The sequence below is a fragment of the Uloborus diversus genome, chromosome 6 (genome assembly GCF_026930045.1).
Source record: "Uloborus diversus isolate 005 chromosome 6, Udiv.v.3.1, whole genome shotgun sequence".
Classification (NCBI taxonomy): Eukaryota; Metazoa; Arthropoda; class Arachnida; order Araneae; family Uloboridae; genus Uloborus; species Uloborus diversus.
Genome location: NC_072736.1, coordinates 74,485,145 through 74,513,087, shown reverse-complemented (window position 1 = coordinate 74,513,087; position 27,943 = coordinate 74,485,145). Strand labels below are relative to the sequence as shown.

The window sequence follows — 27,943 nt, the reverse complement described above, 5'->3', positions numbered from 1 at the left end:
TGAAATTATTTTTAAGCTCATAATCAGAAACATTGAACCATAATTTGGTTTTTAATTTTGATAATATAAGAACTGATACCCCCTATCAGTCCATCCCCCCGATGGACAGAATTAAAAGCATGATTATTTGAATGAAACAGAACAGAATTTTTTTTTCAAAAAAATAATCATTTCCATTTTATGTTAAATGCCCCGTTAAAAAAAAAAAAAAAAAAAAAAAAAAAAAAAGAGTCAATGTAATTTTTAACATGAAAAGTAAACTTTTGAGCATTACATACATGTTATACACCGTCATAAAACCTATCGACACATGATAAGGTGTCATAGATCATTTTCTCTTGAATTTCAACATTAAGATTTTTATTTTTTAATTTAAAAAGAAGATAGTAATTATATTAGCTATGAAGTTTTAAGGTATTTTATTTCTTAATTAATTGGTAAATTACACGTCAATAGGTGCACTGACTGATTACTTTTAATATCTTCTTCTCACACACTAAAACAAAGCTAAACTAACTGAATTTCTCAACAAAAATATAAGTTTTATTTCATGAAATAAACAATAAAATAGTGGTGCCATCTAGTGTTCACGCAAGAATTAGCACGTCTACAGAATTACCGCTTGGAAACGGTCAATATGCGTAGGTATGCGCGTGTGTGTAGGACATGGATGCAACCTGTAGACGGCTTTCGCTAGAGCCGCTATATAGACGATATATTCGGGTATATTCGCTAGAGCCGCTATATAGTATATATAGGGGCCTTAGCTTTCGCTATAGGAGCAGCATCGTGAGGAGCCCGTCGACGGTGACGGTGCGGATGCTGGCGGTGGGAAAATAAAATCAAAGGACGCCAAAAACAGTCAAATGAAAGCAATAAGCAATCGTGATTGCCCAAGAAAAAGAAAAAGAAACGTACCCCCGCCCCCAAACATGGCCTCTTTTACCACCGACAGAAAAGTTGTCCGGACTACAAAAAGGACCCCAGACCTGAATAAGCTTAGAACCCCGTTAAGTTTTGCATGTATTCTTCATGTGTAGAAATAAACAACAGTAACAGCCTCGTTAATTCATTTCTTCCAAAACAAATGAAAAAATTCCTTTTATTTTTGCCTTAAAGGTCCTTTTAATAAAAAAGAAAATAAAAGAAGAAGTTTTGCTTTGTTAAGCTATTTTTGTCTTATCTTTGAAATATTATTCTCAAGCTGCTCTTAGGAAAAGAAACAAATCAACCTGTGCAGTTTATCTGTAATCACGTGGTCTAGATTTAACCAACTAAGATGTCACTTATATGCTATTGCATTAGGATCAGCTTTTCCTGTGGTGTGAGGGAGGGATTACTAATAGAGAGCTTCCGGTGACGTCATGCAATAGTCTGTGACTCTTTCATGACATGCAAAGCCATAAATAGACAAAGCAATATTATGCTCCGTCTCTGTTGTAAGTCGCTGCCTCTCCCTAAATTTTAGTTGAATGTGAAAAAAATTCGCTTGTTTTTATTTCATGATTTTTTAAATCGAATACAACAAAACAACTCCGTTATTTTGGATGCATACTATATTTTATTAATACTTACTGTATAAGTTTCACATAGGTAAGTTTTCTTAAATTTTAGTAAATTCTGAAATTCTTTCAAAATTGTTTAAAACAATTTGATTTTTCTAAATTGAAAATTTTATTGCGTTAAATTAAATATTATGACTTAATTTGCTATGAAACTTCCTTCTAATTTATATGATGCACACTTTGTTTCACATGTTTCGTATGTTATGCTCCGAATTCGAAGAATATAATGTTATACATAGCTTCGAAAGAAATTTAAATAACATTTTCTCTAGAAATCTGCAATCCTAGCTAGCAAGTCATGAAGTAGAAATCACGTAAAACTTTGTTTTTTTGTTTTGTACCAATTCTGCGATCGTACAGTTTTTAATAAGTTTTATTTGTTTTGGGTTGGGTCTTTTAGAGTTGTGACATATGAATTGCATAACGCTTCAAATAACTAATTGAAATCATTCTTTGTACATTGTTACGAGTATTTCGATTCCTTGATTTAAAAGTGTGTCACCTGGGTTAGAATATTTCGTTAAAACAAATTGTAAAAAAAAAAAAACATGTGTTTGCATTGCATGAAACATCTGCTTTTTAAAAGATGCTTTTTATCAAAGAAAAAAGCACTAATTGAAATTTGTTTTGAATTTTTCAATAATGTTGTTTCAAATATTTAAATTATTTTAGTTGAATCAGTTGGAAAATATTGTTCCCCTTTCTGTGTAAATTTTTTTAAATGCCTTTATGTAAAGAAGTTTGTTGGTTAATTATTTTTTTTAGAAATAAAATTCATTATGTCAGCTCTTTTTCATTTCTGAATTGAAAGATTGTTTACAATTTATCATTATCTAAAAAGTAAAACCTTGGTACCTCTTGAAATAAAAATGTTATGAAGTTTTATCACTTTGTTATTTTATATATTTTAAGGGGAGAAACCAGTTTAGATAGGTCAAAAAATCCACTTATTTTTCATGCCATAAAATGTTAGTAAAACTATTCAAGAATATGTTGCCAAAATTTCAGTAAAAAGTTCTGATTAGTTCCGATTCTATAAGCACTTGAGTGACTGGAGATTTGAAAATGTTCACAGCAGTTTTTCACAAACGTACTTTTCTCAAAACAGCTATTATTCAATTGGTGGGCTTTCTAGCTCGAAAAGTTATTGACCAATCTTTCTGAAAATTTGTGCGAATATATTCTTTTTTCAACTATACTCTATATGAACCTAACTCTGGGATGCTATTATTAATAAATATATATATATATATATATATATATTTAATGCAAGAAATGTGAAAAAAATAGTAAAAAACTTTGACATTGTTTTCAAACACCTCAAAAACATGCAAGTTTAAACTTTTTTTGATCACTATTAGGTTTATATTCTTAGGAAATATGTTGTTTATAAGAAAGAAAAATTATGATGATCATAGATAAAAATTGTTGCTTGGGTAATGCCCACTCTGATGGTGAATATACAGCAGCTTCTAAGTCCACTGTTTCTGGTGGAAATGATTTGAAATAATTACAAGGTGTACTTCAAAAGTTGAATTGAAATCCATGTTTGAACAAATTGTGATTATTTATTTCTTTCCAGTCAGAAAGATTCACTAAAAAGACAAAAATTTTGGCATCCATAAACTGATTCTCCCCCCCCCCCCTTATTTGCTTGTCTATGTTTCCCATTTGAATTGTTTCTTCTGTTATTTTATATATTTTAAGTTAAAAAAACTAAAAATTATTTTGCTATCTTTATTTAAAATAGAAAGTAAACTTTAAAATATTTCTGTTAAAAAGTTAAATTTTTTTTATGTTTCTCTCTTGTGTACAAAATATAATTCCACTTCTTTATTTTGCAGATACACCATGAACGTTATTCTGCTTTTGACATCTATCATTGCTTTAAGCATAGCTCAAGGTATTTGAGATTTTGGAATTTAAATTGTTTTCTTTTATGTTTTATACTGTCCTTAATTATTATTTACCAGCATTGTTTTTATTAAAAGAAAAATAAGATTATTAATAACTGCATTATTTTCTTTACTTTTCCCTAAAATTATCGTAATAAAAATTCTTGCTGCAAAAATTGCTTGCTCTATAAAATCAACATAAGTAGGTGTCAAAGTGAAAAAACTGAATGTCATTTTTAATAAACAAAAATTATACATTTTGACCATCGCGAATCTCAATTGCAACTAGTCAAAAACAAGCAGCTAGGTTGCAATTCAAAAATTTTGCCATCAAATTTTGCATTGAGGATGCTGAATCTGGACATTAAATAATTTTAGTATCTGTTATTTACTTAATTGGGATCTATTTATCTTGAATTTTTAATTTTTATGAAACCCCTATAAATATTGACCATGAAATTATTGCTATATACATGTTTGCATATTTATATGAATAGGGGAGGGGGGCTTACATTTATAGTTGAAATTGCTTCAACTATAAAGTTTTGTAAAACCAATAAAATCGTGTACTGATGAAATATTTTTATGATATGTTATTCCTTTTGAAGGAGAACAGCTGCTAGTGTTCGAAATTAATGTGGTTAATAACAATTTATATTCATGAATTTCAATTAAACCAATCCTCTTATTTTTTTTAAATGTATAAAGGGTTCTTTATTACTAGAGTTTGCAAGTGAAAAGTAAGTCATATTCCCATACTCATGACATCTTACCAACAAATAATTTCTGATTTTCTTGTTAAAGCTGGGTACTTATTCAATTCAAGGTCTGATTTTAAGCGAGTTGGACTGTACATTCATAAAATATGTTATCAGGGGTCTGTCCAGGATTTTTCACAGGGTCCGTTTTTTGTGAAAAATAAAATAATTTTGTGAAAAATCAATTAATTTTGTGAAAAATCAAATAATTTTTTTTTTTTGTTGTAAAAACGAAAGTTAAGACCCTTGAGATGGTGGAAACAGCATCATTGACACTTCAAGTTGAGTGTTTTCTCTCTTTTCTGTTGAGAATATCATTCTTGAATGTTTTTCTAGTATTTGGGGAGGGGGGGGGGAGGCATCGCTCACTGGGAGATAGGCACCCCTCAAGTATCCATGTTTATCAACCATTCTTCATCATGTTAAATTATACTTGAAATGTTATTTGTATAGTATTTAAAATAACTGTAAGAAAAAAAATTCAGTCGGGGGTTCAGCATTTAACTTTTTAACCCAAGACACTGTTTAAGAGCACAGAGTTTCGTTTAAAACTTATAAACTCCAAGATTTTTTACAAAAATAAAAAAATATTTTATTTGTTTACCTCTTAGCTAAGCATACTAAACGTCGAAAATTCGAAAAATCAGATTTCCATAGCGGATGCAAAGAGATTGCAATCATCAAAGTGTAAAATAAATAAGAAACTGCTTCTAAAATAAATATTTTTGATAAATAATAATAATAAATAAATAAAATAAAAAATACACCATCGAAAATGGAATTTCACTTTAAAAACTTGAAATAAGCTTTGTTACAAAAATAAAGAGACTTTTCATTTATTTGCATCCTAATAAAGCAAAGTTAGCTTGAAAAAAGAATAATATATGATTCTCATATCGGATGTAAAAAAATTGCGTTTTTCAAAATGTAGACATCTATAGAAAAAAGGAATGGTAAACAAAAGAGTTTATTTAAAGTTAATTATCCTTTTTAGCATCGAAAAACCAAACCCATATAACTTTCTCCCAAAATAACAGTTTAACATTGCACCGCCAGACGCTCAAATTCGCTGTATATTATTGATCATTAAATCATGAGTGAGGAGAAAAGTGCTTACTACGCCTATTCAGAGAATGTTGACGCTTTTTCAAAGAAGTTTACAACAACACCGCTGCATAAAGCAAACTAGCAAAATTATAAACCAAACTGACTTTCAGCTGTTAATTTCTTTCAAAGAAACCAATAGCAGGCATTATATTTATTTGGCCGTAGTAATTATTTATGGCTTAAAGGAGCATCACAAGAGTGCCCATTTTTTTTTCTTTTGCAAAATTAGCTGATATTGTATAAGTTGATTCCTCTAATTTAACTTTAAGAAAGGTTCCAAACATTATCGTTTTTATACAGGAAATATGCTGTATTATTTTAATTTGAGATTTGCTCGTTCAATAAACAATTTGTGAAAGATCCGTTTTTGTTTATCAGAATTTTGTGAAGGGTCCGATTTGGTTGATTGGATTTTTGTGAAAGATCCGTTTTGGTTGATCGGATTTTTGTGAAGGGTCCGTTAACGGACCCAAATTTGCTCTAGCCAGACCCCTGGTTATAGACCATCTTGCTTTGCAAAGCTCAGTGAAATACTTAAAAAAAAAAAAAAAAAAAAAAAATCAGCAAGCATGATTTTATTAACCTTTTAAAAGATGTGCATATATAGATATCTTTTGTATAATTTTTTTTTTTGAAATATATCCATTTAAATATTTTATATTTTTAGCTCCAGAAAAATTTACCGGTAATCCTTGCATTTCTAAAGAAACATGTGGTGATTGCATAACAGCTGATCCAGAATGTGCATGGTGCTCACAAGAAGTAATTGTTTATTTCTATTTGCTTTTTTCTTGGATACTATTTGATATACAGTCGAACCTCGTTATCACGACACCTTTGGGACTGTCAACAAAGTGTCGTCATAGCCGGAGCGACGTCATAACCGGAATATTTAAAAATTCATAATTATACATTTGTTAACATTAAAATTAGATTTAATGAAGAAAATAGTAGTATGTATATATACATTTTAAATTAGATTTAACTAATCTAAATTTGAATTATTGGTAGATATAAAAAAAATATTTATTTCTTAAAGAAATCTTCACTTATTATTATTATTTTTTGTGTAACTAAAAACTTTTCTAACTAAATAACTTTTCTATAGCATTTTTAACACTCCTCTTTTCCACGAAAGTATCAGCAAGAAAGAAACTAATTCAAGACTCTCCACCTGCTTTGAATTCCTTTCTATTGTCCCTCTTGTCAAAGTATGAAACCTGTACCTTTCAGAACTTATCTACTTGCCCCCCCCCCCCCATTCTTGAGGTGTCATGCCTGGTCAAATCTCTTGCAGAGTCCGAAGTTCCTACAACAAACATTTCCTGATGTTTTCATTATTTTACAGAAAAGTTAACAATTGCAAAGAAATATTTGATCCAGTCGGCGCTGTTCGAAGTGTCGTCGTAACCGGAGGTGCACCAAAAAGACTGTCGTAAAATCCGGAGCTACTTAACGTTAGAATTATGTGGCATAGGTTCGGGACTTTGAAAAAGTGACGTGACATCCGGAGTGTCGTGAAATCCGGGTGTCGCGATAACGAGGTTTGACTGTACATGAAATACACTGCCAGCTCAGTCAATTCCAGCCAAATACTGCAGTTTTGTGCTTATATATTTGATATGTATAAATAATTTTGATTAATTAATAAGGTTAGAAAAATTATAGTAAATGTAATTTTTCTAACTTTTCTATAGTAATAAGGTTATTATTGCAAAAAATATATATATCTGGATAAATTCATGCCTGTTTTTGGTGTAGATATTGATAAAACTTAGAGATGCAATTTTCAGTAATCCAAGAGGATGAACATCACTGCTTTGCAACTCTTTAGATATCAGATTCAAATTCAATTGTTCTTCAAAGTTCAAGGAAAGAATACAGAATTAAAAGTAATTGTCACATTAGAAAATGTCAGCATGACCTATCTTTTACAAACATCATCAAAAAGAGGAGACTGCTCTTTAATGTATTGGAAATAAAGTTTCAAATATTTTCAACTAGCTGAAAATAATTTTTCAGCACCAAAGAGTACCACATACGTAAAGTGGATGAATATTTTTAAAAGCTGAGATTAAATTAAGATAAAAAAAAGGCAGTTAGCTAAAAATACTGAAAATTATTGTTTCTGCTTCATATGCATTTGTATATTAAAAAACAAAATAAGAATTCTTTTCAAACACTTTTTCAATGAAAAAATATCTATATATTTTCATTAAGTAACACTTATGTTTTACAAACCAAACATAGGTACAAACTGATGCAATGTGTCAGAATTCACCACAAAACTATCTTAATAGAAAAGTGTCTGAATGAAGATTGCACCATAATGTTTTAAGTTAATAAAAACTTATAGTCAAAGCTGAGAGTTACTTCATTTCTTTTGACGAAATTCTTATGTAGAGTAAAGAAACTGAAAAAGATTTAATAGATTAAGGGGAATAATGTATGTCTTTGAGAAGAAGGCTTTGTCTTACAAATTGTTAAAATGTAAAATGATTTTATGCTAATTTTTATAGCTGTCCAATGAGCATATTTGCTGTAGAGGTTTTGTTTGTAAATATATTGTATGATTTTAAATTTTGTATGGTATATGGATAGTAACAGAGTAATATGCAGTAAACTCCTGATTATTGGCGAGTGAGTAATCCGTGGCCTTTTACATTTTCAAAAAAATTTTTTTTTCCTGTTGTTGATTGACTGAATATAAGTAAATACATACATTTTAACTTTACAAGTGCAACATTTACTTTTAAACATTCCTATTGCTTTCTCCCTCCTATCCAATGACGTTAAACCTTTTAAGGTTACTGAAGCCTGACTCATTAAAACCTGCTTTTTACATCAACATTATGTACTGCTTTGCTTCTTAACTACGTATTGATCTTAGGACTTATCCTACTTACTGATTTTTATATCCTGCACTACTTACGTGCATAAACAAGTGACTGGATCAGTATTGAAAAAAATTCCCTTCCCTTTGCATACTGCACAGTTTGGTGAAACCTAGATTGATCTGCTGCAGTTAATCTGCTTGTACGATTTGCTCAAGTATGTGTAATCTGTTTGCAGTAATGAGCGATTTTTTTCTAGCTTAAGCATACACTGTTATCATTTCAGCTATACTTTCAATGTGCACAATTTTTATTGATCTTCTTATGCATTATTTGCATACACTAACACCATATTAACCTAAATTGCAGATTATCTGCAAATTCGCTAATCCTCAGTTACCGTGTCACCTTATTCCGTGGATAATCGTGAGTTTACTGTAGTTTTAAAATTAATTGTTATGTTTCAGAGATATTATGAAAATATTTTCATGATAAAAATACTCATACATCATTCCTTTAAAGGTATTCATAATGAAAATTAACTCAGGGGTTATTATTTGTTGCACGATCTAAATTTTTTTTATATGGTATGGCCAAGGCAAAAATTTAGCATTGATTGTTATACTTCATAGTGATATTGTGAAATATTTTTTAATAAAAGTACTTATACATCGAATAAAATATTTTTATAATAAAAGTACTCCTATTCAAGTATTCATGCAGAAAATCCTCTCCCCCCCCCCCCCCCGCTTGATATGGGAGGGGGATTATCATATTTTATGGCATTTAATAAAAATATTTTAATAAAATGAATTCTTAGGATTTTACATCTGATGGAAGTAGAAGGTGTGATTATACAGGAAATTTGAGAAACAAATGTGCAGATGACCATATAGTTATGCCTGCACAGGAAATGACAAAACTTAAGGTAATTTAATCGTTATTTTTTAACAATTTGAAATATTTTCTTTAGTATAGTCCTTTATCAAATAATTTTTATAAATATTCTCTGTATTTCTCTAGGACCAAGAGCTCAGCAATAAGGGAGTGAAAGAAGGTGAAGCGATACAAATTAAACCTCAAGAAATAAATCTGAAATTAAGACCAAGTAATAATTTATTTTAGCTGCTTTATTTTTATTTATTGTATTCAATAATATTTTAACAATCTTTTTTTTTCTCCCCAATCAGATTCTCCTTTTCCATTAGTAGTAGAATTTCGGCAAGCTGAAGATTACCCCGTAGATTTATACTATCTCATGGACCTTTCAAATTCAATGAAGGATGATAAAGACAAGTTGGCAGAATTGGGAAATACATTATCTGGTGAAATGGGGAAAATTACAAGCAATTTCAGACTTGGATTCGGATCATTTGTAGATAAAGTTGTTATGCCGTATGTTAGCACTGTCCCAGAAAAGTAAGTTGATACATGTATGTAGATACAAATATTAAAAATAAATTTGGCTAATGAATTTCATTTCAGAAGTTTTCTGAGTTATGTCGAGTTAAATTATGGTTTACTAAATGGTCTTACAAAAAATCCTCCATTGTGTTACTGTGGGTAATTAGAGTCAAAAAAAAAAAAAAAAGAACATAGATAGTCAAACCTGTCTATTTCGAATTTCATGGGAAGGGAAAAAAAATTCGAGATAAAGAGAGGTTTTGAGATACATAGGTTTTGAGAAACTTACTGAAATTTGGAATCTGATGGTGAAAGTTTTTGAATTTTATACTAAAGACAATACATGCAAAAGATTCAAATTCTTCCGTATTAGTTTTGTTAAGTATTTATTCTACTATTTTATACCATGTACTTTATTGCAAGTTTAAGGAATCATTTTGACAGTAATGAAATTTCAAGCTTTCCTTTTTCAAGCAAAATAGTTTTTTATTGTTTTATGGTGCCTAATTGTTTTTGGATTTAACTATTCTTTTGAGGTTGGCGATTTGCTGAAAATCCATCATTGGAAAAGTCTTCCGCTTTTCTTTGTCCCATTTATCCACTTACTGGAACACCGTTGGTCCTTGCATTGGAGGAACCACTTTATTTATTTATTTATTTTCATTAATGGATTGCCATCCAAAAATTCTAGAATTTTCATTTTTTTCTTCTTTCTTTTCATGCCTATAATCGGTTTTTAATTTGAATGACCTTTAACCACAAACTTGAAAAACTCACCCCACATTTCAAATCTGTCAAGCCCACCCCTCACCTCATTGTCCCATTCTTTGTCCTCTGTTGTGCTTCCGAGAAAGTGCTCGGAACGACTGTCCTTTCTTTGGTCTTCCTAGAAAACCAACGTATTCCTGGACGCATTTCTGCCTTTTTTCCACTGCCCTCTGTGCCTTTTATTACATACTACTGTTTCTGTGTTTAAGGGAAGTTGTTGTTAATGGTTTTGAATATTACTGGGCTTCGAACCCGAAAATGACCGCGTCGCTGGAATTCGAGATATAAAGGTTTTTGGATATTTTGTTTCAAGATAAACATGGAAAATACATTGAATTTTGGCTGCAAATGCAGGGAAATTAAAAAAAAATTGTGACAGACAGGATTTTGAGATAAGCAGGTTCGAGATAAACAGGTTCGTTCGACTTTATATATCTTTTTGTTGCAATTAAATATTCTTTTTCTCGGATAATATTGTCCCGCTATAATTTTAATTTTCAAAAGGGGAAAAAATTCCCCCTTTTTTAAAAACTTGTGCTGTAATGTTGGTAAAAAAAGATTAGATGAGATGGTTTTCCATTGCATTTTGGTCATTTTTTTAGACAGATCAAATTGATATGGGACATTCTGAATTCGAAAATTAAGTCCTGATTCTAAGTCAGGATGAAATGTTATAACAATTTAAAGTACTAACAAACAATATAAGGTTAATTTTATTTAAATCGATCTGCATCTTGAATCTCTTATACTATTGTGAAATTGATTGATATTTTTTAACTTATCTTTTAACCCAGGAACTTATTTTTAGACTTAAACAGCCTTGCACTGATTGTGCTGCACCATATGGATTTTTGAATCATATGCCTTTAACCACTGAGACAACAACTTTTGCAAAACTTGTGAGGGATGCTAGAGTCTCTGGAAATTTGGATGCACCTGAAGGTGGATTTGATGCCATAATGCAGGCAGTTGTTTGCAAGGTATGTATTCATTTTTGAATTTTAACTATCTTTTCATTTTGAGGTTAGTTTCTTAAGTTTTGTTTAATATTTAGTCAAATTATGAATTACACGGCAGGGTTTGAAATAGAGCATGGGATTGCACAAACCACACTCAAAGTTGATAAATCCTGCACAGCCCACAGTTTAAAATTAATTTCAGGAATTTCCAAGTTCATTTGCTGATAAAATAAAACATTTATCAGCAAATTGAAATGTGATCGCTTCAAATAGGGTTACCAGCCATAAATACCATCTATAAAAGTATTGTTCTAAAGTTATTTTACTTTAATAAACTTTTTATTTACCGTTTTTATACCATTAATGCTTTCATTTTGAAAAATGCAATCTGATTGCATCCAATATGAAAATCAAACTTTTACTCCTTTTTTCCAAGCTAACTTCGCTTTATATGAGGGCAAATAAATGAACAGTCTATTAAAACCATCATTCCAAAATTTTAAAACGAAATTCCGTTTTTGTTTAAGAGTTAAAAATTTAACTGCTGAATAGATGGTTTAATTTTAGTTTTACTGCAACTGTGTCGATAGATATTAATGATATGTTTATCATAGGCTTCTAAAATGAAATTCTAAAATAATTTTTAAAAAATTAATTCTTTTATGAGCCGTTTTTATACTTTTGGAGTCTTCACTTTGAGAATGGCAATCTCTTTGTATCTGCTTCGAGAATCAGATTTTTCGAATTTTTCAGTGTAATACGCTTTGTTAGGAGATAAACAAATAAATTCTCCTTTTATTTTTATTGATATCACGAAATTTAAATGTTTTTAACAAAATTCTGATATTTTAAAGAGTTTCAAAGAGTGAAATGCTCAACCACTGCTTGTTTTTGTTTTAATTAAAAATGGAAAATAATATTATTTACAGAAAAAAGAAAATTTTTCACAAAAACACCCATTTTGGAATTTCATTCTACAATCGCCCCCCCCCCCCCCCCCCAATAATTTGCTTTTTCATAAAACAAAGGACCCTGTGAAAAATTCTGGACAGACTCCTGTTCAATAGCCAATGCATGTTTGCAAATATCGGGTGCCCACCAAGGACGAGGGGGGGGGGGGGTCATCAGATTGCACCATTGAAACTTTTAGGGGTAGGTAATTTGAAAAAGGTTTTTGGCTCACTTCGGGGGTGGGGGGGGGGGGGGGGGGGGGGGTTCGCTCTCGAGAGGGAGTGTTTCGTAGTATTTAGGGAGGTGCGCCATGGTTTGGGGGGGGGGGGGGGCACCTCCTGCCTTATTTCAAAAACAATTTTAAAAATGACTCGTTTATTATTATTATTATTTTTTTATTGAAGCCACGCTGGAAGTTTTTGCAGACAGATTATGAAGTTCTAAAAGCTTGTTGCAGACAGCTATAAAACTTTTTGCCTCTGGGACTATAATATTTTCTGAATTAGTCAAGATAAACTTTTGAAAGGAGTGAATTTCATACACATATCTTGAACATTTTTGGACATCTTAAATTATTTAACACCAAAAGCTTAGGCAAAATGCACCAAAATATTTGATTTAAAAATTTATATTCTCAAGATGAAAATAATTGAGTTTGCCTTTTTTAAAAGCAATTTTACTATAAGAACCCATGTAAATACTGATTGGATCAATGATTTATATTTTTCACAAACTAGAAAACCCTTTTTAAATGGAAAGTTTAAACAAACGACTTTTTTCACAAACCAATATATTGAAGAAAGTATTGGATTCGTAAAACTATTCCAATTAACAATTTTGACAGATTTGCACATTTTGAGGTGTGCTGAATCCATTTTGACCATTTTTGGAAAATGTGTATGTCTGTTAGACCGGATCTTGGTAGTTGATCAAGCTTAAAAACTACTGTATGAAGTTTAATAAAATTTGGTACATGTATGCGCATACTTCCATGTAAGTTTCTTTTCTCCTTATTTCTGACTATTATATCTCAAGAAGTAAAGCAATGGTTCAGGTAAAATTAGATATCCAAGTAGGTCTCAAAAAGGAAAGGCATAAATTTATTTTTTGTGCTAGTGTTTTGAAAGGGAAGGGGGCATTGCAATAGAATGTTCTTTCTCTTTCATTGTGACTGCTGTATTTGAAAAAGTAATGGGAAGATAGAGATGAATTTTGTCTACAAGTGAACCTACAGTAGCAGATTCTGATTCAATTTTGGTGGCTGATTTTTTTAGTCATTGCATGGGCTATAATCAGCTTTGTGAAGTCAACAGTAAAGGATGAATCACATTTAAAAGTTTTCTTCACTGTCCTTGATTGTCTCAAGTACAGTTAAAGATTTAGAGATCAAACAAGGTATGAAAAAATTTGAAATAAACCAATAATTCCATTGTCAGGTTTCATCTTTGTAGGACTATTAATTAAAAACTGAATTGGCATTCCCATGCTATTTTGGAGGTGAAAACATAGTTGTACAATTAAATTATTGGTACCAATCAGAAGCGATTTTTCCTGTCTACTATTTTATTGGTTTATTGTTTGGAATTTCCAAACTTTAAGCCTTTCACACAATTTAATTTATTTGCAGAAAATTGGAGAAGTGGTTTTTAACTTTTATCTGTTGTTACTGCTATTTGTTAACAAATAAAATGCTTGCAATTAACTCAAGCAAGGCTTTGAAAATGATTTTCAATTTCGGCTCTTGATTCTTCTGCAAACAGCAAAAGATTAGCCACTTTACGTAAGAGACAAAAATTATTTAAAAAAAAGAAAGAAAAAAGAAAAAAAAAAAAGAAATTGTTTTAATGGTTACAAGATACTATTTGGAAATTGTAATTAAAGTTGTTTATACTATAGAATATTTTACTGTTTCTTTAAAAAAAAAAAAAAAACTTTTTAAACTTAGGACCAAATTGGATGGAGAGAAAAATCAAGAAAGATGTTGGTTTTTTCTTCTGATAGTGGCTTTCATTATGCTGGCGATGGAAAAGTAAGCAGATTAAATTATCTTTGAGATTTAATATACATGCATTATATATGCATATTTTATTACAATAATTCATGCAAACAAAAGCATTTTTTTCTAGCAAGGAAAATATTTAATTTGCATTTAAAAGTGTTTTCCACTTTCTTCTTCTGCCAAATTAACATAGAATTTTGAGCAAAATATTTTCATTTTAAATTTTAAGCATTACAAAGGCAGTTATATACTTATTTTTCTTTTTTACGAATACTTTCTTAATTCAAACCAGCAATGATTTACTGTTACAATTATTTAATACTACAAACATTAACCGCAATTGTTTAATATTTTGAAACTTGGAAAGCAGTTTTAAACCTTTTGTACAAGCTGTAATTATATGTTAATATATCGCTTATTTGGATGAAGATGCCACAATACGAAGAAATGAAGTTTTTGCATTAAGCAATTTGCATTAAGAAAAGTAAGTTTGCTGTGCTCTCCAGTGGTTAATATTCAAGCAAAAAATCTGTCATTATTTTCTAAAGAAGATAACATTCTTTAAAAGCATTTAAGCCAAAAAAATAAATAAATAAATAAATAAATAAAAATTTCTTATTGTGGCATTCTTTTTTTAAACGAGCAATATATTGTATATATGTATACTTGAAAAGCTGATCTTAAACTGAAACCAACATGTACTGTATAAATTATCAAAAAGAAACAAAATCTAAAATTGTATTTCTTTTTTTCTTTTAGCTGGGAGGTATAGTAAAGCCTAATGATGGTTTATGCCATTTGGACCAAGATGGCTATTATACTGAAAGCACTCATCAAGATTATCCGTCTTTGAGTCAAATTAATCATAAAATACAAGAAAACAAAGTCAACATTATTTTTGCAGTGACTGCAAAACAAGTTCCGGTTTATGAAAGACTGAGCATTTTATTGGAAGGTTCTAGTTCAGGAAAACTTGAAAATGATTCCTCTAATGTAGTAGATCTTGTTCGCAACCAGTATGATGTAAGAATTTTATTTTACATAATTTCAAATATGATGGCACATGTTCTATTTAGTTTAATTAATTAATTTGTTATTTTGTCATTTTTTAGAAAATTACTTCAGCTGTTGAAATGAAAGATAATGCTGGAAGCAATATTGAAGTTACATATTACTCGACTTGTCTCGGGTATGGTGAATTTTATTTTACTTGATTGAAAAAATCGCCTTTAATTTCAAAACTCTAGTTATTATTACTTTATAAGTAAAGAAAGTTTTTAAGAGAATTATATTTAAAATTTATGAGATGATTATATTTAAAATAAAAAAAATGGTTATAATTTTTTTGGTGGTAATCAAGTTTTTGAGAGAATTATATGTAAAATTTATAAGAAGATTAATATTTAAAAAAAAAGGTAATAATTTTTTTGCAATTGCCTTATTACATTTAAATTGACTCTTTTTTTCGGTTCTGTAAAAGCAGTATAACAAATAAAAGCGTGAAAGAAAATTTCAAAAAGAACCTTAATAAGAGAAAATGATATTTTTGGCTGTGGAAGCCAATAGTCATTTGGAGACGGATTAGAGGGTTATTTAATGTAGATCAATATAGCATTGAATGTATGCAAAAATATTTGTTTCATAAATTTTGGTACTTGAATATATTTGTTTAATGGTGCTAGTCAATTAGAGATACTTTATTATTTGTGCTTACATTTATTGTGTGCCTAGTTATATTTAATTGACAATGTAATCAATGTCATCTTCAAACTTTAACTAAAGTGTTATTAAAAAAATGAAGTTTTGCTGCTAAGATTTAGAGGTCTAGTCTCTGTCCATACGTAAATAGCATACGTTAATCGTGACGTCATTGCACGAGCACATCGTAACGGACGCTAACAACTTACGCACTCACCGTACGTACGGTAACTACTGTAGTCTCTGCCCAAAAATACCGGGAGTTCGTTAATACTCACTGGGATAACGAACGTACGGTAAGCATTAAACCACGCCTTTCTTCCTGTCCCTGTAAGCCAATGGAAAATTAGAATCGTCGACATGAGAACGCTCAGGAGACGAGGCTAGCCTCAGTTTTGTTTTGATTCTCCTTCCGACGTCTGCTCTCAATCATAGAAAGATGGAAAAAAATGTTCTTGTTGTTACTTACACCACTCGGGTATCCAAATCAGAAAAAAAGGCGTAAAAAAAGAGAACCTTTTGACCTAAGAATCATAATGATAATAAAAAAGAGTATTTTTGTTGGAGTTTTTACCATTTTTTTTGGAGCATTCAGTAACAAGTTCCTAAAAATTAAAATATCAACTAGCAAAGAAAACAAAGCAATGAAAGGTTCTAATTAAATTCATTTTTAATATTTCTTCATTGATCTGCCAATATGATAATGAAATTACAAAATATTCCTAATGTAGTGAAATATCATTCTTTGAAACATTATTTTGAATTGTTTTGTAAATTATCAAAATAGCTTTAACACTATAATGATTTTCAAGAATTTGGCTCAAAATACTTTTGTGCCAACTCTCAAATAAAAAACAGGCACTTCTGGCAACATGGACATATCCACCAGGGGGGGGGGGGTTCAAGGGGGGGGGGCATTTGTCAATGAGTTTGAAAGTGTAAACATCTTCTTCCAAGTCCATTAAAAAAGAAAAATTATTGGTGTTGAGTTAATACTGCTATCATTTTAGAATTACATTGCTTCCAAAATCTTGGGGGGAGGGGGGCTGGGGCTAAAAGACCAGTTCCCAAATTGTCCAAATTATGGCCCTGCCCAGGAGGACACTGAACTTAAATTTTTGGGAGGGAAAAAAGTCTTCAATTATTTGCCAAATGGAATGCCACAAATATTGTCGCTGAATGAGGCTAATTTTGCCTAACAGAACTCCTAATTTTGCTGAATCGGCAAAAAAATTTGTCGAATAAGGAAAATTTTGGGAGGCCACAACGACTTTGCATTGGGACTATCCTGGGCCTGCCCTCCCCTTCCATGTTGAGATGGTGACACCCTTGTGGCACCTGATTTTGTGGCACTTAGACAGAGTTTGAAAGCAGTTTTTTCTTCTGGATTGGACAATAGCGATGTGAATCTTCAGTGGGCAGAGTTTAAGGAAAAGCTAGCAAAAACGGTTGGGGATTATGTCTCTTTTAGGAGAAAGGGTGTCCACACTGAAATTTGGCCAATGTGGTTCTCCAGGGAAACTAAGGATGCTTTAAATTACATTTACGGATTCAGAAAAGAGAGTTGGAGCAAAGACTGGCAGATAACATAAACAGGAATCCCAAGATGTTTTTTACATACGCTAATTCGGGGAAAGTTCGAAATAGTCATATTGGGTCACTGGTTGATGAGCACGGAATTTTGATTCAGGACGATAGTGATATTGCTAATGTTCTTAATAACTTTTTTTCGAGTGTTTTTAATGATAACTGTATCTCAACAGTTGACACCAACAAGACACAAGCTATAGTACAGCTTGAGGACTTTGTATTTTCCAGGGATGACGTTTTACTTCATTTGAAAAAAATTAAAGAGACTAAGGCTCCGGGACCTGATAATATTTATCCAAAAATTTTAGTTGAATGTGCGGAGGAATTAGCAGATGTAATCGTAAATATTTTCAATGCTTCTTATAACTCGGGGACAGTGCCAGAGGACTGGAAGCTGGCTGACATTACACCGCTCTTCAAGAAAGGGTCTAAAGGGAGTGCGGGAAATTATAGACCTGTGAGTCTAACTTCGGTGGTTTGCAAAATTTTTGAAACATTGATAAAAATTAAGATAGTAAATTTTCTAGAGACTAATAATCTATTGACAAGTTTTCAGTACGGTTTCAGGAAAGGTAAATCTTGCGCAACTAATTTATTACATTTCTATGACAAAGTTACCATGGCTTTGGACAATAAGAAGCCTGTAGATGTTGTTTACATTGATTTTCAAAAAGCTTTCGATAAGGTACCGCATGTTGCTCTACTTAGCAAATTAGCTGATATAGGAATAGTAGGGAAAACTTTCATTTGGGTAAAAATCTGGCTAACCAGAAGGAAACAAAGGGTAGTTGTAAAGGGAAATTATTCTAATTGGAGTGAGGTTTTAAGCGGGGTTCCTCAAGGATCAGTGTTAGGGCCTGTTTTGTTCATTGTTTTTATGAACGATATTCACAAAAATATTTCTGGGTACATGAATTGTTTTGCTGATGATGTCAAAGTTATGGGGACTGTAGAAAATGAAGAACAAGCAAAACAGCTGCAAGAGGATCTAGATCATATTACGGAGTGGGCTGATAAATGGGGTATGGCTGTTAATGTTGGGAAATGTCAAGTGCTACATTTAGGGCATGGAAATAAGTGTACAAGTTATTATTTGCAAGGTTCAGTCATTAGTCAGGCAGACAAAGTTACTGATCTGGGGGTTTTAATAAGTCAGGATTTAAAATTTAGCCAACAGTGCAGCACTGCTAGTAACAAAGCCAATAAGATGCTTGGGTTTATCAATAGATCTATTTTAAACAAATCTAAAGAAGTTCTTCTGCCCTTATACAGAAGTTTGGTGAGACCTCATTTGGAGTATGCTGTTCAGTTTTGGTGTCCTTATCTTGAGAAAGACATTAATGTATTGGAAAGGGTTCAAAGGCGAGCTACAAGGCTAATAAATGGACTTTCTCACTTAGACTATGATTCCAGGCTTAGAAGGCAAAAAATGTACAGTCTTGAGCAAAGAAGAGACCGAGGGGACATGATTCAGTTGTTTAAATTTATTAAAATGAAAGATGTTACGGGGCTGAAGTTTAGCACTGAAAACAGGACAAGGGGGCATTGTTTTAAGCTATTTAAATCTCAGGCTAATATGGACGTTAGGAAAAATTATTATTTTAGCAGGGTAGTGGAACCTTGGAACAGTTTACCGGAAGAGGTGGTAATGAGCAAGGGAGTAGATAGTTTTAAGAGGGCCATTGATCTTCACTGGGGATTGTAAATTGACAAGGACCAGTCTAGCTGGGCCCAGAGCCTGTTGCTGGTCGTCACTTTTGTATTTGTATTTGTCTGGCCCTGATCAAGGATTGGGCCAACCAGGCTCTGATCTATAAATTTTTGGGCACCCCAGGCAAAAAATTAGCAGAGCCCCTACTGCCTACTGGAGTTCTACGCCACTGAAAGCCGGGAGCCCCTTTAGTATAGTGAGCCCCCCCCCCCCCCCCCCCCCCGTGCTGCAGGTAAGTAGATCTGGAGCTGGGGATAACTGAGCCCAGGTCCAAGGAGTTTAGAAACCCATCTCTCTTTAAATATCCAATGAATGAAATTTAATTTGTATTTATTAGGCTTTACATATGCAATTACGAAAAGAAAAATAATTGCTAAAATGTTTTTTCATGAATTTCTTTCTATTTGCAAAGTGAAAATTAAAACATCATTCAGAACAATTTGCATAACAGATTATCTAATAGTCGATAATATTCATTTCTGTGACTGCCTGTCCCTAACCGCATCCCCTCTGAACTGGAAATGTCTGCCAAGTCAATACTGGTACTGTTGAATACATCAAACTCTAGGATTCCCCGTACCTACCATTTTTGTTCTAAACTGTTGGATGGGGACCTGAAGACAGCTGTTTTTTGATCCAGGTCAGAAGACGAGTAATCTCTGGTCTAGCACTCCCAGAGGTATTAATTCTTTGATGGACTTTGACTGCGACATATTTAACTTGCCCCAGTCACCATTAACAAACATGGAAGATTTTTGACCGGCTGGCCTGGGACCTTTCGGGTAAGCAGGGGTCCTCCCCCAAGAGCAAAAGCACCCCCCAAAAAATACCTCTTAATTTTCTTCTCCCCCCCTTAGAAATTCTATTGGCGCAGTCTGTACCATGACCCCTTCCAGGTGGGCACCCCTGAGTTAAGAGTCTGACACCTTACCAATTCGGCCAACACACCCCACCTTTGGATAGGGGTTGTTAATCTCTGTATTTATTGCACCCTGTCTCACCCCTCTGAACCTTGAGGGGCCAGATATCCAGTACTGATTATGTCTTGAGGATATCCAAGGATGTCATGATACCCTAAAAAGCATAAAATCTTTGAGGCGGATGGCTAACAGGTTGGCGTGCAAAGTGAGCAGGGGGTGGGGCCCCCTAGTCTAAACTATTTATTTCTGTGTCTATCTTCCCTGGATTGGCCGTGTCTACCTGTACCATTGGATACAGGGCAACTGGGGAAGCCATTTCCACCCCTCTCTTTAACACCCCTCTAAACCTTTAGAGGCCTCCATTCCTGGGGATATCCAGGGATGTCTCGACACCCCTAAAATCATTAATAGTCACCTGCTGCAAGTGGCTTTGAGCCCCCACAGGTTGCAACCAGGGGTTGGCGAGCCAAACGAGCAGGGGGCAGAGCCCTCTAAAATTCCATTAGAATTATACTGCAGTTTGTACAGAATATGTTTTAATATTCCGTTTTATAATAAAATGACAGCTTAAGTAAGGAAATTTGTTTGAAATCAGCCGAAGGAATACAAATAAAGTGCATATTGAAGAAACAACGATGAACATTAATGTAAATTTGCATTTATTGGTTCCGCAACTATGTAAAATTTTGTGATGCGTATTAGGGGAATGATGATATGTATAGTGAAGAAGATGAATTCCAGATCCATCAATTGGGTGGTAAGGGGACCCTCTGGATTTCAGAAACAATCAAATTTGGCATTATTGTGCACGCATTTTATTGTTTTCTCCATATCAAATGCATCGAGCACAAATCTTTAGCCCCCCCCCCTCCCATGGAAAATTGTGAAATGAGACCCTACTGTACTTTGAGGGGGTCCTACGGAAGTATACATGTGTATCTGAGCTTACAGCTATTATGTGCAAAGTCTATGATAGCTGCTGAGTGTTGAATTTGCTCCTTTGAGTGTTCAACAAGAAGAAGCAGAAATATTGGAATGCATCAAAAGACAAGTATTTCAGGAGTCTCATACAATGTGTTGAATAGTTTAGATGCAAAGTTTGTCAAACTTTTTTTTTCTGACCAAAAATGTTCAGATTAACCTCACAGCAATGAAACATTGCTTTCCATCAGCAATATTACTAGCTCATTTGCTCCTTCATCATTATGGGATTACCAACTAATTTACCTTATCATTTGGCAAACACATCATTTTTAATTCCTAGCATTCATTTATATTTATTGATAGGAGTGAAGTAAAAGGTATTCCAGGTTGGCTCTAGAAACATTGTTGTTTATTTTATTTGCAAAAATTAATATTATTCGACATGAAAATGGATCATATCAAATCTATAAATAAATAAATAAAATTCTCAACCTGACCATCTCAGATTTTCATGAAAGTTTTGGAAGCCCTACTCTCTGGCATCTTAAATGTAACAGTAAAATCCCTCCTAACAGCCACCACTCTGATGCAGACAATGTTTTATTCTCCGATTGCAAGGAAAATGACATTATTAAACCTCTGTCCTGCGGACACCCATCTTTTGCCGACAAAATTTTTTCCCGGTTAGCGTCCGTATTAGAGGGGTTTTACAGTATATAATTTAAAAAAAACTTTCATACTTGATTAGTAATTAGTTTCTGAAAGTTGTTGAAAAGCACTTCTTTTTAACTTGCTGGCAGAGCTTAAAATTTTATAATTCAAGCTTTAAGAGAGCTACAGAGCTGTATTATAGCTCACTTTAAATAGAAAGACATGCACTTCAGTTAAATGTGTAATTTAAATACTTTTCGGGAAAAAATACTCTTTCTCAAAATTTTTAAATTAAAAAAAATGAGAATAGGGTCATTTTATAAAAAAGAGCATGATTTTTACTGTATTTGAGTGAATAGGGCCAAAAATTTTCAGAGTGGGACTACAACAAAATTTAAAAAAATAACTTTTTTAAAATTATTGAAATAAAAAAATGTTTAACTTGCAAGTCAGAGATGAAAGATCATGAAATTATCTTTAAAATGTGCTATTGTACAGCTCTGTAGCTCAAAATAAAAACTTAAGTTATAACTAGTGATGTGCCGGATCGTTAGAAGTTCAGATCTGCGGATAAGGATCACTAGTGTCTAGATCCGTGAGAACTTCTTGTGGGTCAGCACACGCTAGAAACTGAAAGCAGATAAATTTTAAATCGTGGAGCGACAAAGAAATTCTTATTACTCGCAAGCATAAAGGTGTAACATTGTACTCAAAATTTACTTTTATGTAAACAAGCTTATAACCACAACTTGGAAACTCCTAACAAATATTAAACGCAGAAAGTTTCATTCTTTCGACTAGTGCCAATATTTAAACACACATATAAGATCACACTATTAAAACAGCGAAAAACACTAAGTTGGTTTTTAATTAATATCTTCATTAATTCATAGGTGTCCACCAAAGGAAGGTCAGACTATGGCATTGAAAATTTTAAGAGGGTTGTTTTCAGGGGTATTTTTCTCTGTTGCATTTGGGGAAGAAGTGGACACCCATGGGTAATTAGTGTTACTAAGACACTTTCTAAGCTAAGAACACTTTCGATCAAGTCACCCTTTGAGCGTAAAAAAGAATGAACAAAATCGTTTCATCTGTTTGGGGGCTACGATTCCACAAATACACACAAATATACATGTCAAACTTCTCTTTCTTAATAGAGTCAGGGTTTAAAAATTAACTTTTTTAATTTCTGAAATGATTCCTTATTTAACTAAATCAAAACACCTAACTTACATAGAATTTAAAAATTTAAAATTGTGAAAAAATATTTTTACCTGAAATATTTGTGTTGTTACATATCAAAGCAAGGCACATGCAGTTTTTTTTTTTTAATGAGCTATTATGCAACTCTGAAGCTCCCGTAGAACTTGAGTTAGGTATAACATTTCAAAACACTACCGAGAAAATAGTGTTTAACAAATTCAGATATTAATTATTTATCAATTGTGTACAATAGATTTTTAAAAAAATTTATATATATTTGAGGTGTCAGAGAGTAGTAGGGTTTCGAAAAGTTTCTTGAAAATCTGAAACGATCAGCTTGAGAATTTTGTTTATTTTATTGCTTGGTTCATGACCCACTTACCTGTCGGAAAATAACTAAGCCATTGACTCTTTAACTTACGCACAAAAGGTTTACGCCAGAAAAATCATGGCGTTAATTTACCGCACGTTCGCGTTTTGGTGGTTGCCTTTTGCGTCCGGTAAGAAAGGGCAGAGACTAGCGAGTTTTGTTGCGTACGTAAAAGTGACGTCACTGGTGGGCGTGGCATGCGCTAAATTTTTACGTATTGGGCAGAGACTAGGCCTCTTAAGTTGTTTTACGTATTTTTTTCTTTTCTCCTAATTGAATTTTTTGTCTCCTCTTTTAGGAATAAAAAGGAAAAGACAAATATTTGCAAGGGTCTTAAAGTAGGAACTAATGTAAGTATCGGTTATATATATCCTCATTATTCTTGTATATATTCCAAATTACAGTCGACGCTCATTATAACGACCACACATTATAAAGACCGTCCCATTATAACGACCAGTGGTAAAAGTCCCAACTTTGTTCCTATGAACTCTATGTTAATTTGCTTTCATTATAACGACCTTTTTGTATCGTCTAATCCAATACAGCGACCGAATTCAGCGGACGCTATTTCTGGTGTTCTTTCCAATAAACAAATTTGTAGCTTGAAAAATGACTTTGATTATTGTTTACGGACATCTGCCTGAAGTTTTCAATGTCAAATCGAACTTTGAGAGGGGTGGAGGGATTACCATTCACCACTGCTAGCACAGAAAAAATAATGGGAGGAAAAATCGAGAAATTTCCAGATTCCTAAGAAAAGAGAGTTGACAGATGTGTTGGTAGTTTGGTGTTTGAATCTAGTGGTTTTTAAAATTTGGGGTTCTCGAGGGACTTTTAAATGCTTCTTTGAAAAGCAAGAAAAACACAATTTATCACCTATATCTGAAACAGAAATAATGTTTCGCAAAAATCTCTTCTGTCAAAAAGGCAAACATCTGTCTGGTTTTATCTTCAGAAAATGTTGTGGTAGTAGTAGTAGTAGCAGATTTGCAAGTGTGTAACATTTTCCTCCCTATATTTTCTACTTTAAAATTTGGTTAATATTCTGTCATAATATTTTGCACACGATTTTTCTAAAAAATTCCTATGATAAAAATAATTTGGGCATTTAACTGGAATGTTTGAAAAAGTACCATTTTTTTCGGAACAGCGGGGCATGCATGATGACCGTGTATATATTTTTTTAATTATACCTCTTATAACGACCACTCGTTATAAAGACCTTTTTCTCTGGGACGGAGATGGTCGTTATATCGAGCGTCGACTGTATTTGCATTGTTAACAGTCATCCATTGGAGCAATTACTGACAAATCAAGACTGGAGCTGCTTTTCCTGAAAATGAGCTAGGATAACCAATCTGTGTTGATCAAGAGTTGGATGTAGCTTGTGCTGGGACAACCAACTTAGACTTGGAAAAACGTTTTATACCATTCTTCAGTAAAAAACAAAACATGAACATTATATGTAAAGAGTATTTGCTTTGACAATATGAAGAAATAAGCTTGAGATGACAAAATTCTGAGTTCTTGCAAACATCTTAAAAAGTCAAAAAATTTTTTGATAAACAACTTTTTTGACAAATTTTAGGACATGTAATTTAGATTTAATACCATGCCATTGTGTACTGTCAGAACAAAATTCTATTCTTAACCAAACAATCAATCCTGTTTCATTAACTAAAACAACAAATGGAACAATACTGTCAGAAAATTGATTACATGATGAGTAAAACCTAAAGTAAAATGAGTATTTCATATTTAATTTGAATTTTGACTAAAGTTTTTTGAAAACTATCTTATTTTTAAAAAAACAAGCCTCATGTTTGAAAGTTAATGTAATGTTTTAACTTGAGATGTACTTATCATTTGGACTTCAGTTGTGGCATGTAATGTGTTTCTGATTTCATGTACAACTTTTTCTAATACTGTTCAGTGAAATTGTTAAAATTTATAATTGAAGCTAGTAGAAAAAATGCTTAGATTGTTAGGATAAATTGTTTTTTGTACTGTACTAATTTTTCGTATTTGTTTTGTTTCCTTGGTTCGTCAGTTTGAATATTAAATATCCAAGTTAAAAATAAATATGTTTATAGGTGACTTTTGAAGCTAATATCGAAGTGACTTCTTGCCCTAAAGATCCCAAGGAATGGGAGCAAACATTCCAGATTTATCCAGTTGGTTTAAATGAAGCTTTAACAATTCATCTGGAAATGATCTGTGAATGTAATTGTGAAAAACCTGAAAATGAAGTAAGACTTGCTTTCTTATAGTAAAGTAATGAACGTAGTTCTATGGAATCCACACTCATTAATCATGGTGAATGTATTGATCATTGTACATTCAAAACAAAATTAATTGTATGTTAAATATGAAACATAAGTAAAAGCAGGATTAATGTTTGACTCAAAATGTGTCATTTAATAGTCGTACTAAAAAGGCTTTGAGAAAACCCAAGAAACATTAAAGTTAATTAAAAATAAAGTGTAACCTCAGAATTCCAAACTTCAGACATCTGAAATTCTGGCTAAACCAAATAGCTTGTGAAGTGAAGGCCCATAATTAGATAAACATAAGCTGTTGAATTGTGGCTTTTTTCAATTGTTCCATTACTATTTATGGTTCAGAAAAGTTGACTTTTAGTTTGATTTTTCTTCCAATCATTGATTGTAGTCTTTCCAACATCAAATTCAACAGCTGATTTTGTTCCACTTACTTTGTCTAAGTTTGAGCACTTGAAGTATTCTTTAACTATGTAGGCAGTGTTTACGTTTTGTCGACACTTTACTTCGCAATTAATCTACTATGAGCAGGTAATAAAAAGCTTGCAACTGTCAAAACAGTAGGAGATTGATCAACTTGTACATGACACTATCACCTAATTGATATGTGCCTTTGGGCAGACACTTCATGTTCACTTGCTCTTACTTCTTAATATTGTATTGTACTTACAGCAATATTCCTGCTACTATAAAGTAAATGACATATTAAACACTCGTGCTTTATCACGGGAAAAACTGCTTTATTATTTTATTAACTTAAAACAAAGCATTTCAGATCACTATCGAGGTAATAACAAGCGTTTAAACAAGTTCACATAGTAAATCCAAACATATTTATTGTTTATCTTATAGTTTGAACATAAGAAACTTGCCTTATATGTTAATCAAGTGTATATGTAAGTGTTAGGGATCTTTGTTTTAAAAATGACAACCTTCCCCTTTCCAACTTTATCTTAAAAATTTTCATATATTTTCTCATGAACTCATCATTGCCCCTAATTTAGCTATTATTTCTTAATATTTATCAACTACATTTCTTATGAATTGATTATGTATTTCTATTTTTAGGAAAAAAATAGTCCTAAATGTACTTTTGGTAATGGAACATATGAGTGTGGTGTCTGTAGTTGCTATAATAATCGGTATGGTCGCGAATGTGAGTGTGATGCTAAAGATAGTGACCAGGCCACCGATGATATTGGATGTTATTTGTAAGTATTATGGATATTTTTCATATTTACCTAAAGTTTAGTATTTATTTCAAATACTGTCTTTGATGCTCTCATATCAGTGGTGTATATTGCAAGGAATGCAGGTAGATGCTTTTGGCATAGACAATAGGTAAAAGACCTATAATAAAAAAGGTATAATATAAATGTTGAACATGTTGTGCTTTAATTAAAAAGGCGTTTTTATTTAATCTTTTATGATTGTCTGCCACAATCACGCATTGGCAAAACCTTTCAAAAATGGTTGTGAATCGTTGGATGGCGGTCCGCGGTCAGGAGTGCTAATTTTCTAACCAACGCAAATGTCGACCATCTTTGAGAGCTAGTTCTGTCTGACTGTCACCTAACCCTTCGTTTGTTACCATGCGAGTTAAATGTAAATGGGCAGTTCTCAAAAGGTAGTAGCAAACATAGACCTCAACTTTGAAGCTTTAACACCAAATAACTTTCATTTTAATGAACTCAAAAAATTTTGAGTTAAATTATTATACTCTATAGAGATAAGAATTGACACAAATTATGGAAAAAATGCTCTTCAAATACCCTTTTAAAATATTTTCTTTGCTAAATGGCACAATTTTGGACATTCAAAATGTTAACTGAGCAAATGTACCATCAAAAAAATAAAAAATAAAACAAAATAAAATTGTTTCCATATGTTTCAAAAAAAAAAAAAAAAAATTAAGGGTATGAATGTCAAACTGAATATTTTTTTGATAATTTTTCCACACATTTTTAAAGTAAAGACATATTTATTTTGTAAACGATTTTAGAAAAAAAGGAAATTGGAAGTTTGATGTGTGTCCAAGCGTTACAATCTAGACAATGCTATTATTTGAGAACTAAATGTATGATTTATATGTTTTAGAGGTATTTTTCGATTCTCAAAATTAATTTTTAATTATTTTCAAGTGTTTTCATTTGTTTTTATGCAGTATCTTTGAAGCAAAGTCATTTTTCTTAAACCTATATGTGAGATGTCTAAATTGCGTTACGATCTAGATGCCGATAATTCTGTCCATTTATTCATTATTATAAATGACCTTCTGTCTTGTAACCTTAATAAAATAAAGGCTATTATAATGTTAATTTCTGTAATCCATTGGTATTTTGCACAATTAATAC

General features: G+C 32.1%; 1 protein-coding gene across 1 annotated transcript in view; it reads left to right on the top strand.

Moving 5' to 3' along the window:
• The first annotated feature begins 1,406 nt into the window (after nucleotides 1-1,406).
• Nucleotides 1,407-27,943, top strand: part of LOC129225084 (integrin beta-PS-like) — a 53,540-nt gene continuing 27,003 nt past the window's right edge. Inside the window, exons 1-13 of the mRNA XM_054859637.1 lie at nucleotides 1,407-1,593; nucleotides 3,410-3,468; nucleotides 5,993-6,087; nucleotides 8,980-9,087; nucleotides 9,183-9,267; nucleotides 9,350-9,578; nucleotides 11,140-11,311; nucleotides 14,187-14,270; nucleotides 15,000-15,263; nucleotides 15,353-15,429; nucleotides 23,606-23,657; nucleotides 25,404-25,559; nucleotides 26,658-26,800. Of these exons, the coding sequence (XP_054715612.1) occupies nucleotides 3,417-3,468; nucleotides 5,993-6,087; nucleotides 8,980-9,087; nucleotides 9,183-9,267; nucleotides 9,350-9,578; nucleotides 11,140-11,311; nucleotides 14,187-14,270; nucleotides 15,000-15,263; nucleotides 15,353-15,429; nucleotides 23,606-23,657; nucleotides 25,404-25,559; nucleotides 26,658-26,800 (1,517 nt within the window). The 5' untranslated portion in view covers nucleotides 1,407-1,593; nucleotides 3,410-3,416. The remainder of the gene's footprint in view (nucleotides 1,594-3,409; nucleotides 3,469-5,992; nucleotides 6,088-8,979; nucleotides 9,088-9,182; nucleotides 9,268-9,349; nucleotides 9,579-11,139; nucleotides 11,312-14,186; nucleotides 14,271-14,999; nucleotides 15,264-15,352; nucleotides 15,430-23,605; nucleotides 23,658-25,403; nucleotides 25,560-26,657; nucleotides 26,801-27,943) is intronic.